Below are 15,468 nucleotides of genomic sequence, written 5' to 3' on the forward strand. Positions count from 1 at the left end.
TATATATATATATATATGTATCATAGGCTGCAAAAATAGGCCTGAAACATGTGTACGTAAGTGGGTGGCACAATAAGTGTTGCAGGCCGCCTAGTAGCATTTATTTACAGGCCCTGCGTAAATGTAGTCCCACTGTACTAGGGACATACAAGCTACCATTCTTAAAGGAGAGAGCACCAGCAATTGTAGCATTAGTTAGCAGTGGTAACGTGTGCAGAGTCCCCAAGCCAGCAAAAACAAAGTTAGCAAAAACAGATTAGAAGGAAAAATTTTCTTGGAAAACCACACTGTAAGACCTGGGGTCACCAGCTCTTAAGGGGGTAGCATGGCACGAGCAGGAATCGAGCCAGGGGCTTTCGTGTAAAGCAGCTACTTAATGCACACATCCAATGTAAGACACAGTGGCGCAATAATGGAGACCACACCAGTAGTTGTATTTGAAAGAATCAAGATCTTTTATATAGGCTTTCAAATAGAGCGTTGCATTATCAATTCTTCAGAATGTCATTGAGACATTTCATGAATCACATTCAGGTTACATTTCCTATAAATGGGTGAACATTTCATTACAATCATAACCAGCTCATCTAGCAGTGAAACACTAGTTAACCCCACCTGTCGTATCACACTCTCTGACAGGCAACGGGGTGACTGTATTAACCTGGAGGATCCTACAAGAAGCGACTATAGTAATGTGTTTAAATATCACATCAAACCTCTCATGAATACTTTTCCTTCAAGGTAATAAAACATATCGGCAAGTACTTATCAGTCCAACAAGGAACTCCAAAGAACACAACCTTTAGTTATTTGAGACAAGCCTTTCTTCTTGTGAATTCCGGTTGACTTGCAACCTAGATCAGATCATCAGAATACTATGGAAGCCCACCTCTGCAAGAAAATTCAGTACAGTGAAGTGAATCTCCCTCTCAATTCAGGCTTGTAAATACGGTGCACTTTAACATTTCAAGCTTGTAAATACGGTGCACTATAACATTTCAGGCTTGTAAATACGGTGCACTATAACATTTCAGGCTTGTAAATACGATGCACGCTAAACATTTCAGGCTTGTAAATCCATTCTCGTGAGGCACATTTGAAGGGGGGCCAACAGGGCCCAGTCTCAGAGAACCCCGGGGGAGGCGCGACCTCGGGCCTCTCCTGGCCAACCGCCCTCCTCCCCAGGGGGTTACCTCACTTCTTCGGCCCTCCAGGGCCCTTGCTCCGGCTTCAAAGGTGGAGAGGGGGTTCCAACCCTCTTGTGGCCTCACTCGTCCCAGCGCGGTGCAGGCTCAGCTTCAGGGCACCGGCGCTGGGGGACGAGGCAGGGGCCGCATGCGGCGCAGGACGGATGGGGTTTCCTGACTTCACGACCCCCTCCGCAACCTCCGCAACGAGATGGGGCTTCCCCGAGTGCCGGGGCTCGGCAGGGAAGGCCCGGGCAGGCAGCCAACGGCTGCGCGGCTGAGGCGGGGGCACGGCCGGTGACGCGGCGGCGCTCCCGTCAGGTGACAAAGGCCTAAGAGGCTTCAGGCCTAGCGCGGCCTATCGTGCGCGGTGCGGCGGCCCTCTCCTGGCATACGAGGGTCGCCGAGGGTGATAGGACAAGGCAGTGCTCCACCCGGGCGCCGGGGCTCCAAGCAGGGGGCTATTTCCGGCCCAACGCGGCCTATTGAGGATTCCGGCAGCCCTCTCCTGGCATACGGGGGCCGCCGAGGGGGGTTCCACACGACCTCTGAGGGGATCCCTCGACGTGGCGGTGAGTCCACCGGGGCAGTGCTCTTGACTCCCCAAGTACTACGGGAGCAAGGGGACAGCACTGCGCCAAGAGCGCTTGAGGCACTCGATGTGGGCACACTCCCCGGGGTACTGCAGGGCTCAGGGTAATGGCGACTTCCAGTCTGGCAGTCTCTGACACAGCGTTGGGCAGGGAAGAGCAGGCTGGGAGAAATTTACAGCGCTGTGCCCACAGTACAGTCAGGGACATACAGGATGGCCCAATTGTAGGCAGGGGATGCGCAGGGCTGCACAGTCCAGTACCTGGTCCCAGAAAGCAGTCTTCTTGGCGCTTGGATGGCTCTGCGCCCTTGATTGCTTGTTTCTTGAAGTTACTGGGGGGGCGGGGGGTGATGAGTTGAAGGCCTGAAGAATTTCTCTTCAGTCACTGCAGATGGTCCCTGGGGTTCCCTACCACTGGGCCAGATCAGGGGGCTAGCTTAGGACACCTCACCCAGCTTAAGAGTAGCATAGGTTCCTCACTAGGCCCTCCCGCCTAAACTCCTGTGTGGGTTCCCCAGGTTAGTGATGCCCCAACTGACTAGAAAGTTTTTCTCCTTTTCCTTATATAGTGTCAGTTGGCAGTTGGCAGTTGCAGTTGGTGCATCCCCTATTCTGGAAGGTTCCAGGAGCTTCCCTCGTTCTAGCTATGGGCAGGCTGGCAGGCTGGTATGGCAACATTGTTTAAGGGTTCCAGCCAGCTCCTGGCTACTAGAGTGCGCCTATACAGACCACGCTGCAGTAGCAGGGGTCAGTGGCAGCCATTTTGAGGGTAGTCAAGCACCTGCATCTAGCATGGGTTTTAATATAACCCGGGGCATTTTAACCTCACAGGGCCTATACAATTACAGTACAAGGGGACATCCTGATTTAGGGGAAGCAAAAAGCAAAACATTTCAGTGAAAAGGGCCAAGTCCAACACACACCAATACATTTCTCTAGAAGTGTATTTAGATAGATTTATATAAATATTAACACATACACATACAAAGTCAGGCTCAACAGTGCTTTGTAGTGAAAGGTAGTTAAACAAATGATTATCTGGGGCGAGGCGCAGTGTCTGTGTTTTCCTAAATTTCCTGCCAGCACATTTGTCAGCTATGGTAATGGGGCACCAGGACAAGAAGTCAGCAGTTCTTTGCTAACCCTCATGGCATTTCTAAAGGTCGACCTGTCTCCATTGTATTCACTTCAGTGTCTGGGGTCATTCCTCCTGCGCCAGGAATGAGTACAATACATGCCCAGTGCATGAGGAAGGTATTCTCACGCTCCATCTTGTGCCAGGCTAAATCTGGGGTATGCACTATAAATCCCACTGGCTCCATTACTCAGACTCTTCCAGCAGACAGTCCTACTGTCACATCTGTGCTACAAGCACACACTGCACAGACACACAGTCACTCACTCAAAAGAATGACAGGTACGTTTCCAGGTCTCACATAGCACTGGGGACTTATCCGTAATCTGTACAGACTTTTTCTGGTGCAGCAGAAGGGGGCCACAACTTGGAGGAGAACCACGCTCCCCCCACCTAGTTACTGCCTCACCTCTCGCGTTTCTCGCAGTTTGGGAAGTGCTGTGTTAACAGCGGAGGAGGAACTACAACATCCAGCAGACATCTGGCAGAGAGACATCTTCCCGCCACGCCCTGCCCAGGTGCATAAAATCAACCTGGCAATCCCGCATCGCGGGACGCGCGCGGGACAAGCTCGGGCCAAGCCCGGGCCAAGGGCAGGCCCGTTTAAACCGGTTCAAGCACGAACAAGGATGGGACGGGCAACCCCTATAACTCCCACGTTGAAATCAGGTCAGTGACTTTTTGAGTAGACATACACTGTTTTGTAGGGCCAGAACTTTTAAAGCGATTGGAAAGAAAAGCAAAGTTTGTCAACTCCGCTTGATTTACAGTGGCCACCTCTTCTACTGGAGGAGAATATAGCGGGAAAAATGCTGGTGGGGCATTAATGGGCACTTTAGATAACTTTCTTATACAAGTGTCATCAGCTCTGGCAAAAGATATCGAACTGACCGAAAAAAGATTATCCTTAGACCCTCTCTTTGATAAGCAGTCGTCAATGGGAAGTCTGGCTAGGGTTAGGTCGCCTGTTCCCAATGAGGTTGATCCTGAGGACACACTATGCTCTTTGGAGGATGATGTCAGTAGTTGTAATTCTCTGCCAGATGGAAATACTGCATCCCCGGAACAACGGCCTATAGATTCATTAGCGAAGACCAATCAAGGTATCCCTTCGAAAAGGCTGACCTCACCTAGTATCAAGACCAGGTCAGCAAGTGGTGCCAAAATGGGCCTAGTACTACAACCAAAGTGTACAGCACCAAAGAGTAAACGCCCAAGGGTTCAAACTCAAGCACAAGCTGTAACAAAAAAAGGTAAAAAAGGAAAAGAAAAGGAGGCCTAGGAGAATGCCACATCTAGCACTGCAGACTGTCTCGATTTATTGACTTCAGCTAATAAAGAGGCCAATCCATCGCCAAGTGTGGAGGGTGATTTATCGGGCGAGCCTGGTGTTTTGTTTTGGAAAAAGCTGGAACTTATTCTCGAGAAAACAATCCACCCGATACATGAGAGACTGGACTGTATTGAGAAGAGACTGGTATGCTTGGATGTGTGGAACTAACCCCTGACACAGGTCAGGACGCAGTGTTGCTAAATTTAGATACATCTAGAACCCTGGTTGTAACCCTTCCTGAAGTTATTGCGAGCTTGAAGGCGACTAAGGGGGGTAAGGCGGCTGGACCAGATGGCATACCAGCCGACCTCTATAAGGCTAACATCGAACTATGGGGGCCACTGCTAGTTCAGCTCTTCAATGCCGCTTTGGCAAATAGTCCAATTCCTACTTGGTTCACATCGGTAATAGTCCCAATTTTTAAGAAAGGGGATAGGCTAAGTTGTACTTGCTATAGGCCAATTTCCCTATTGGACTCTTCCATAAAAATTTTGGGGAGAGTGATTTTAGCTAAATTGCAAAGCTGGGCTGAGGATAATGGGGTGTTAAGCGATTTTCAATTTGGGTTCCAAAAGGGTCTAGGGACCATAGAGCAAGGATTGAATCTTTTTACCTTGCAACAGAAGTATATAAAGGTCAAAAAACAACGTCTATACCTCACATTTGTTGATTTATCATCAGCTTTTGACTGTGTGTCACACATTAAATTATGGTCAATCATGGCCGAATTGGGGGTAGACAATGCCATTATATGCTTTCTGAGAGATCTATATTCCAGGGCCACCGCAAGTGTCAGATATGGGAAAAATGGTGAATGTAGCAGACAATTCGGGATTGGTCGGGGTGTGCGCCAAGGGTGCGTTCTATTCCCCTTTTTATTTTTGTTATAAATAAATGGAATGGAGAAGCACCTCGTGCAGGAGGGCAGGGACATGCCTATGGTGGGAGGTAGGCCTGTCCCTGCCCTGATGTACGCTGATGATGCTGTTTTGATGGCACGCACCCCAATGGCTTTACAAACTTTGGTCACATTCTTTAACAGTTTCATGCTTGGTTTAGATCTGAAAATCAATTGTTCTAAAACTTTGTCCATGTACTGTGGGTCAAGAACAAGCAAGCATCTGAAGCCAATTTTTATAAATTCCAATCCCTTAGAAAGGACCCCCACCTTCCCATATCTGGGGATATTGTTTCATGAAAGTGGCTCATGGACTACTGCAATCAATGCTAGATCTTTGTTATTTTCTAAAACTATTATGGCCCTAAAATGCTTTATGAAAAAACTAGGGAAAAAACCCATAAAGGAGATTTTAACTGTTTATAATGCGACTTGTATATCTGTAGTCACCTACGGTGCAGGATTATGGGGTTACTCAAATATTAGCTCAATTCAAACCATGGAAAATAAGTTTTTATGCCACATTCTGTCCGTGCCCGAAAGTACTGCAACGATGATATGCCATGCTGAATTGGGAATACCTTACGTTACTGATACTATTAAAATTCAGCCAATCCTCCTTTGGCATAGGGTTTGGACAAATGATGAATGTGTTGTTAACCGGGCTATTTTAAAGGATATTTTAGCATTGGACAATATCAATGACTTTAAATGGATATGCTACGTCAGAAACTTTCTTGAAAATTAAGTTGCCCCCAATACTTTGAGGACCCACAATCAATGGAATACATATCTAGAAGAGATCTGAAAAATCTGTGTATGGCGTACCTCAGGGAAAAAAGACATATAGAGGAGGCGAGAAAAAAGACTGTTTCTGCCCACCAGGACATTTTATGCGGAGAGAAATTGCAGCCATATTTATCATTGTACATGTCCAATCATGAACGTTTCCTTTTGACCCGATTTAGATTTAATATTGTTTTTAGGACATTATCGTTCCCCGTGATGAACTGTTGGTCGAAGGATTTATGTCTTTGTCCATGTGATGATGTATCCCAACAATCCGATATACACATATTATTTTTCTGTAAATTTTATACTTTCTTCCGAAGGAAACTTATTATCCCTATCCTCAAAGATTTAAATGTATATAGATTTTGCCTAGCGTTTTTAGAGTGCCAGAAAATGGAAACTGTTTTTATGGTAGCCTCAATTGCTGAATTTTTAAAATCAGTTTTTAAGTGTCGTAAATCAATTCAAATGGATTAATTTTCTATATTGTACACATGAATTTAATTTTGTTGTTTTCTTTTTTCTGTGATTTTTAAAAATGTTTACTTGACCCCTTGTAAATTGTACCTTTCATGCTACTTTTATGGTTATTTTGCTTTTATAACCGAATAAAGTACTTTTGAATCTCTTGAATCTCTTGACTGGTATGCTTGGAACTCTCATTGGCTTCGGCCCAGAAGCGGTTGGGGAAGGGGGGCAGTGGCCTACACTGTGCACAGCCAAAACCGGCAGGGCAAATTACTGTGGGTGCAGTTTCTAATGTTTTGCCAAAAGGTAGTATTAGTACCACAGCAAATATACCTGAAGCCCCTTCCATCGCTATTCCTCTAACCAACACTGAAGGGGCTACTCAATTTGCTCAGATAGCCAAGGATAAAAAAGTGGAGACTAGTATACCAGTAGTGCAATCACGCCCATCATCCAGTAGCCCCTCAGCTCATGTAGTATCTAACTTGCCAACTATAGAACTCCCCCCTGGGTCAGCCCCTTACGTAGTAGTACTAGCGGGGGTTCCATCATTAGGACAGGGAAAGAGGGAGACGTATATGGAATTAAAAAATACGTGAATTTTTTGGCTTAATGCTAATCGGCCTTTGCCAAGCCATATATGTGCTGAGATACTATTTGCCAGAAGAGTTAATTGGGTGGGCAGAAGCACAAAGACAATTGGGGGTGATGGTGTTATTATTAACTTTAGGGACAGGAGATGTGTGGAGCACATTTATAACTGGCCTCAAGTAGATCTTAGGTCCCAGATTCAGTCACTTCCACTGATTTATTTTAACGTACCGGTACAGGAACCACATAGAGAAACCCTCTCATGGAACGAGGCAGTAGGTCACCCTATTGCACGGCGCTTAAGATTATATAATAGGTTTTCGGTCTTATCGGGACTGGAGGATTGCGACTGACAACAAATACAGGAAGGGTGTCACAGTAAGAGCGTAATAAGACCACCCAATGAATATGTAGTTAGATGTAAGGGAGAGGTGAATGTAAATGTAAGACCAGATGTAGGTGGGATGAGACCTAAGATAAATAATGGAATTGCTACCCTACAGAATGGTGACAATTCCCCTTCTCAGTTAACTGCATGCAGGGTAAGTCCCGCACCCCCTACTGATTCTAACATAATACCGCAATCTAGCTCCACTGCATTAAGGAATGACGTAGACGGAGGTCCTTGGTGTACAGCTTCCTTGACTTCGTTAATATCGTGGAACCTGGCGGGTATGGGGCCCAAGTTAGCGTCACCATGTTGGTTAAGTTTTATTGACAAATTCGATATTTGCATTTTTCAAGAGACCTGGTCTGTTGAACCAGTATTTAGACCAGGCTACTTATACTTCTATGTTCCTGCTGTGAGAGGGCTAAAGGGACGTCCAATGGGAGGAATGGTGATCTGGGTTAAACAACACTTAAGCTGTAGCATCCAACTTCTCCCAGTTAGGCATTGTGATATTATTGCAGTTAGGCTCAGTCTCCCAGGTAGTTTAAAAATTGACATTATTAACGTCTATGCCAGAGGTATACCCGGTGGGAACAAATCTGCGGTGTTAATGGTATTAGAATCATTGATAGAATCTTTGCCAGAAGGGATAATGCCATTAATCGCGGGCGATTTTAACACAACTTTTGAACGCCTGGGACTGGAAGATTTAAACATGTCAGAAGAAGAAGATTCTAGATGGTGGGTACCCCAATTGGAGACTAGCCCTATAGCCAAATGGACTGAGGCTGCATTGCATATGAATGGGTTTTGCCTAGGCAATCAGCTAAAGGCCGCAACTGGCCGAACACCGTCTGATAGGCTGGAGAGAAAAACATATGACAATGGTATAAGGTCAAGTAAAATAGATTATTTGCTTGTCCATTTGAAGCTTTGGCACTCTCTTGTGGATATGGGAGTGAAGACCCGTATTGAGAGTGACCATAATCCCCTGACAGCACTATTTAGATTAGGTCTTGAGGGAATGGTAGATATGTCGGAAGACCTATTAGCCCCTGAAACCATCCTAGCAAATGATGAGCGTCACCTTAAATGGTGTAAAGTGATTAATCAACCAGAAACACTAAACGCTATCAAAGACAGCGTAGACAAGGTGCTTGGTAAAACAGGGCTAGGTGTAATTGATGGGACGAAGTATAACCCATTTGGGGAAGACCATGCTGATCTTTTTTCCAATCTTAAAGTCCATTTCTGTGAACTGTACTGCCAAGGTAAAAGCAAGGAAAAAAACGCAGAGGTGGTACAATAAACTATGTAGGGAAGCTCGGGTTGAGTTGGGTCTAGCATTAAAAACCAGAAATCCAATAATGATAAAAGCGGCCCAATGTAATTATAGAAAAATGACTAGCGGGGCAAAAAGAGTATGGGAAGATCAAATGTGGCAGGACCTTAAAGGCGCATGTCTGTCTAAAAATCCGAAGTTATTCTGGGACACTTATAAATGGGATGGAGGTGGGCGGGTGAATAGCCCGCAAAATAACATCCCCCAAAACTCCTGGATTGAGTATTTTAAGCAGTATGAGAACACAGAAGATAAGCAAAGCGAGGCGGCTTTTGTTTTTACATATTTTGAAGGTGTTGTTTTTAGTTTAGGGGATGTGGATAGAGCCCTGAACTCAGTAACCGAGGGGCGGACCCCAGGGATGGACTGTATACCCGCGGACCTATACTTAAATGATAAGGAGAGATGGCGAATATATGTCGCCCATCTATCTAATACCATTGCTCAGGGGATGGCTGTTCCCTATTCATGCAATGGAGCGGAAATTGTGCCTGTTTACCAAAAAGGGGACAAGTCCCTAGCAGGCAACTGCAGGCCTATTAGCCTGATTGATTCCATAAAAAAATAATGGGTCGCCTGGTTCTGGGAAAAATTCAGGATTGGATGGACGAAGGGGACATCCTGAGCCCATTGCAGGCCGCTTTCGACCCAGGACCAGCACGATAGACCAGGTCTTTCGATCTATTATTTTATATTGGCAGACAGTTGTCCTGGAAAAAGGGGTATTATATGCAGTGTTTGTCGACCTGAGGGCGGCGTTTCACCTTGTCCCACGCGGAAAGCTTTGGCAGGTCTTGGAGGAACTAGGAATGGCCCCGGAACTGCTGACCTTGGTTGTCCTCTTACACGAGGATACCTATGCTAGGGTCAGGTGGGGTAAGCTGGGCGAGGTTACGGATGCCTTCCCTGTTGAGCGGGGAGTGAGGCAGTGTTGCGTTATGGCGCCTACCCTGTTCTCACTCTTCATGAACGGGGCTGCAGACTACCTCTCCCTGGTCCCTACTGACACCCCTGTGATGGCTGGAGAGTGTGTCCCGATCCTTATGTTCGCGGATGACACTCTGATAATATCAAAAACTCCGAGAGGTCTCCAACGGGCATTCCAGCGCTTTACAGATTTCTGCCGGCAGCGCGGGCTCGAAATAAACACCGCTAAAACAAAATGTATGGTCCTTACTGAACCTAAACGCCCCAAGGCAGCTAAACGGTTCAAGTGAAGTATATATATGAATACCTGCCCACTAGAGCAGGTTTACGCCTTTACGTATTTGGGGGTCAACCTACAGAGTGATATGTGCTGGAATAGCCAGTTAGATATGACTGTATTAAGGCACCAGCAACAGGCAGGCATCCATCCTTAAAAGATTTAAAACATATTTTACTAAACCTGTAAGACCACTCCTCGAGATCTATGGGATGAAAGTCTTAAGTTCTGTCCTATATGGCTCCGAACTATGGGGGTTCGCAAATTTAAAGAACTTAACATCAGTTGAAAACGAATTCTTGAGAGAAGCTACTTATGTCCCCCAAAGTACTCCCTTAATTCCTCTGCTTTGGGATCTTGGTAAAAGAACAATGCAAGATCTGGCCACCCTGCGACCTGTATTATATTGGCACAGAATATGGACAACAGAGGAACTATATCATTTTGCCTGGGGACTTAAGGAAATTATTGAAAAGGATCGCTTTCCTAAAATTAGCTGGCTGAAATCCATCAGATCTTTGCTAGTCAGCATGGGTTTGAGTAAACTGTGCGATTTCTTGAATTTAAAGCATACCCAGCATTGGAACCATATTGGGACACTATGGAGAAACCCCTAGATCGCAAGCTTTATTTTCAATTCAGGGCAGGTACCCTCCCCATAAGGTCTTTTACCGCAAGGTGGGCTGGGATGAATGATGATAAATGCCCTAAGTGTAGGGACAAAGAAGAATCCATTAGTCACGTTCTGTTTTTTAGTCCCTTATATACAGCCCCGCGGGACAAATGCTTAAAACCAATATGTCGATTAATTGGTTCCCGAAAACATGATGAGGCGATAAGAATATTATGTACTGATCCCAGCCTCCCAATCGCCATAGCAATGGCAACGTTTTTGAAATGGGTGTGGGTCATTTGATCAGAAACGAATTGACAGTAGTAAGGGTAGATGTAAAACATTTAATGAGTCGGGAGCCAATGTAATGATTAACTGAATTGAGAGGATTAACCTGATGGTTATACTTATTGTAAACTTTCTTTCCATCCCCTATTTTTTAAGGAATATTCGACATTAGTCTTGTGAAGTTTAATCTTCTCTTAATATTTTAAATATTTATGCAAATATACTTTTAAAGGATTTTATATTGTGATAAATGTATGTTTTGTGATGCTTTTATGACTTAATTGTCGAATAAAGTAATGAAATGGAACTTCATGTGAGAAAGGTCAAAAAACTACTCTGTCACTGACAGAGATAAAGTCACACTGTAAATTCAAAAGCACAGTGCGCTGTACCAATGCTTTATGTGATGCACCCACTGCAGGGAGAGCAGTTGTGCCTAATATGAGGCACTCTTGGCGTGCTCGTCCCAGCCACAGGGCAGTTCCTGGACAAGCAGTGTCGGGGATCCTTTGCACATACGCTAGATTAACGTGACGTCAGGACCAAAATAAGTCAGGTTACCACGTTCAATACTATTGGGCACTCAGGGCCTGTCCCAACATCCTATTACAATTTGTATTACTTTTAATATAATTCTTCTTTGCTAGTTTAAAAAATGTTACACATTTATGTTACTTGAGTGGTTTTTGTCCATTGTTACCAAATGAAACAATCTGCATTTTTCCACACATATGACTTGATTTAGGGTTTTGAAGCTGGGCTCCTCTACTATAGAGTCACTGATATCAAATCCACCTTATTACAAGTGACTTAGGCTGTGTTGCACTTGTGATAAAGTGGACAAGATATCCGTCATGTTGTAAAGAAGTATCCCATCAGATAAACCTGGCCCTTACTCTGTTATTATTGATTACGGTTCTTCTTTATTGTGGGTTCTCTACTTTTACATGAAGCCCTGGAGACCATGTGGGAGTGAGGACAATAATACAGGTCCATTACTCACATCCAGTGTGAACCTGGAGGCGCCAGAACCATCACTGCCACGAAGACACCAGACTACACGATTGAAAAACTATTTGCTAGGCTCTCACCCACTGTATATTCACAAAGAGAAACTGCTCCAGGATGCACATAAGAGAGATGGTCTAGCTCACTGGTACCCTGGTGATAGGGATAATGGCAGAACAGATTCAAGAGGCTGAGATCTGTCGCTGCCGTGGTATCACTGACATGGACCTGCCGCTCTGGTCACACACATCAATGCGAGGTACATATGTTAGGGGATAGCAGGTATTCAGTAATATGTGTCCATGGGCCAGCATACAGTTCATAGAAGAAAAGATGACAGTCATCAAACTATTGATTGAGGGTGGTACTGCGCACTCTGCGTCATTAACACCTAAGGTTCTAGTAACACCTCACCTAGCATTGAAAGCATTTCTGTCCCTTTTTTTGCTGGTAAGCAATTATTTAAACTCCTACTACCTGTGAATGCATTATCTCTAATGTTTCATATTAGCTTCAGTGGTATCATTATGAATGTGACATCGCTCTACAGATATTTGAAACATTTTCACCCTGTTAACTCAGTGGATTGTTTATTGTTAACCATCTGAATTTTAAGTTACAAAGTTTGTGATGAATCTGAATCATTAGTCTTTTTTATAAAATACATCTGTATCGATCCTATTTGTTTGATGAAGTTGACACGTATATATTTTTTCACATTGCAATTCCCCTGAAGAAGAGATCTTATGATCTTGAAATGCATTGGGATTAACGACAGCATACAATAAATCATTGTATGAAAATGGAATTTTTTGTTAAATGTCAAAGGATATTAAGAATGTTCGTATGTGATAAGAATGCATAGATATGTGTATTGCAAATAAATGAAGAAAATATTCATGACATTGCTAAAAAAAAAAGCTAATTTTAAGTGTATTATTTGAAAGCATTAACACACAACGCATTAACACACAAAAATATCACAAAAACAGTAGCCAACCCTAAAGGTTAGCGCCCGCAGTGCAGGAGGGGTCAGTGATAAACTTATCACTTACCAAATATAAGTCATCAAATTATGCCACCTTGGGATATCAAATTTGAGACACCTATTTTCTCTCCACCTGGCCTTTGGAGCTAAACTGTGAATTTAATAAGTGACATCTCTGGACCCTTAAGGCTGGACCATAGGTGACAGTAGTCCAGAATTAGGCTTACCAGCCTCGGCCAACAGAAAGGAAGCCCCAGGATGAAGAGGAAAAACATCTGTGTCCTTCTCGGGCTACAGTGGGGCATATACAGGCCTCAGGGCTGATACATGGTAAGGAGGGACACTGCGGGCTCACCACACGTACAGTCGTGGAATGCTTTTTGTAGGTTCTCGACCTTTTTAGAAGATGTTGATGTTCTTGAGTTGGACAGGTTTCCGTCCACTGTGCCTTGAATATGTCCTTTCGTTCGGGGCCTGCTTATCTCCACACCAGTCAGTAGACAGCTTTCTTCCAGAGCGCGAGGCCTCATCCATGATTTGAGGGGAGATGGCGCCTGGACCAAAGTTGGGAAACATCTCTTTTCTCTTTGGGCTGGTACACAAAGTCTAAATGAAGTATGAACTACCTACTCAAGAAGGACATGGTTTTTTATTTTTTATTTGGTGATGCTAACAGAAAATAATGGCTACCAAAATCCAATCTTACTTAAGAGTTTGAAATGCTAGCCAAACTCATTCGAGAGCCTCTTTGGAGGTTTTATCCCTGGGCTTGTGCAAAGCAAGGAGGGGCAAGTACATTGTGCTCAGGTATGGAGAAGCCAGACTGTCCAGGCCAGGCAGCCACACTGATTAACATGATGAGCTCCACACAGCTGGAGATGGGAGCTTGCATACTGCTGAAAGGGCTGAGTTCAGGCTGAGCTGGCTGAGGATAGCTAGTTTCCTCTCTGGTGTGGGATGGCTGCAGAGGGGGTGTGTGGCAGTGGTTGCGTACTTGAGACGGGCGCTAGGACTGATGGGCCATAAGCAGCTGGCCCAGCACGTGCACCGTTGCAATGCAGCACTGTGCAACTTACTGAGACCAGGCACTTGCAGAGACACACCCAGATGAAGATTGCAAGCACAAACAAAAAACAAGCACCAGCAGCCAGGGTGAGGCTCTCCATCCAACACCTCTAAATGCACCCTTTAAATTATATATCATTTCTACATTCAAAATCTACCCTCTGAGGGCTGACATATTCTACACTCACTGCATTCCCTACGGACCTGCACAGTAATTAAAAAATGCTCAATGTGTTTCACCAACAGCCCTTACAAACATCTAACATGCAAATGCCAGACTTGTATAGTTGCTTATAGCTTCCCCAAATCTTCAAAAAGTTGTTCCTACTTTTAAAAAAACATAAAAGTTACCCTCCTCCTTGCTGATAATGTCCTCTTTACTACGTTCTATTTCTCAGTCCAGCTGTATTGACCTTTGGGTATTGATCAAGTGCTGTCAATCTACCTATTCCTATTTTTCAGAAATGGCCGATGAGGTCGCGTCTGTATGCCGGGGCCATGCGCGACGACTTCCCTGGAGTTCCCACTGGCGGGAAGGAATAGCAGGCGTCTCAAGATGTCTTCTGCGGACCAGAGAGTCAGTGATGTGCACTGTGAGCTTCCCGCTCACCCCTTCTTCTACTGGTGGCGTCCCTTCCATGGACCGCACCCTTGGTTTGTGTCCCCACCCACGTCTCAAGGACTTCCTTCAACTACACAATCCCTTCAAAAGCTTCACACAACAAATAACGCTGTTGCACGCTAAAGACATTACGCTTACCGACAAACCAGGGTTATCTGTGGTTTCTCCAAGGTGGACCTTGGATGCTCGAGTTTGGTCTTGGGGTCTCCCATGATCATGACAGGGGCCACTGTTCTGGATGGTTTTTATGTTCAATTGTTTTACACACTTCCTGATGTCTGAATGAGACATGCTCCACACTGGCCTTATAACGAGACACAGTTTCGCCACCAGCGGTATAAGAATTTGCACTTTATGTCCGTATATCTTTCTTCATAAATTCAGCAAACTATTAAATCCCACTCAAAGGGGGCTGAGCTCCAGCGTCATCACTTCCAGTGGATGACATTTCCACAATTCCATTTTATGGGATCAAAGAAAGGTTTTTAGTCCAGCATGTTATCTTGTAGGTGTCTCATGCACAGGTTGGTATCCTGTTGGTGGGAACAGAGAGACATATGACAGATCTGATGATGAGCCAAAGCCTCCAGGCAGGTTGATTCTTCTCGTTGAGTGGATCTTCGCTTACCTGATTGACTGAAATCACATAGGCTCAGCTAATATCCCACAAATGCTTGATCAAACGACATGCCTTACCGAGCAAACTCTATACAATAAAATGCATTTTCTATGATTCCTAGGTTTTTTCACTGTTTATTACCTGACTCCTTTAATGTTCTCTGGATTGCGAATTGCGTCAAGATACAATTCCATTTGAGGAGCAATGCATTGATTTTACTGGTTCCTTCTCTATAGTGAATATTGAGGTGAACATGTATGCCCACATGCATCAAACTCCCGTTTTGCGTTTCCAAATTTGCGATTTTTACCGAATCGCAAATAAGGAATCGC

General features: G+C 44.8%; 1 protein-coding gene across 1 annotated transcript in view; it reads left to right on the forward strand.

Annotated features, from left to right (window-relative positions):
* The window catches only part of LOC147709576 (transcription factor 24-like), a 137,472-nt gene extending 122,241 nt beyond the window's left edge, over positions 1 to 15,231 (forward strand). The window contains exon 3 of the mRNA XM_086925512.1: positions 14,358 to 15,231. Coding sequence (XP_086781638.1) covers positions 14,358 to 14,438 — 81 coding nt within the window. The 3' untranslated portion in view covers positions 14,439 to 15,231. The remainder of the gene's footprint in view (positions 1 to 14,357) is intronic.
* Positions 15,232 to 15,468: the final 237 nt, after the last annotated feature.

This window comes from Lissotriton vulgaris, chromosome 6 (genome assembly GCF_964263255.1).
Source record: "Lissotriton vulgaris chromosome 6, aLisVul1.2, whole genome shotgun sequence".
NCBI classification, from domain to species: Eukaryota; Metazoa; Chordata; class Amphibia; order Caudata; family Salamandridae; genus Lissotriton; species Lissotriton vulgaris.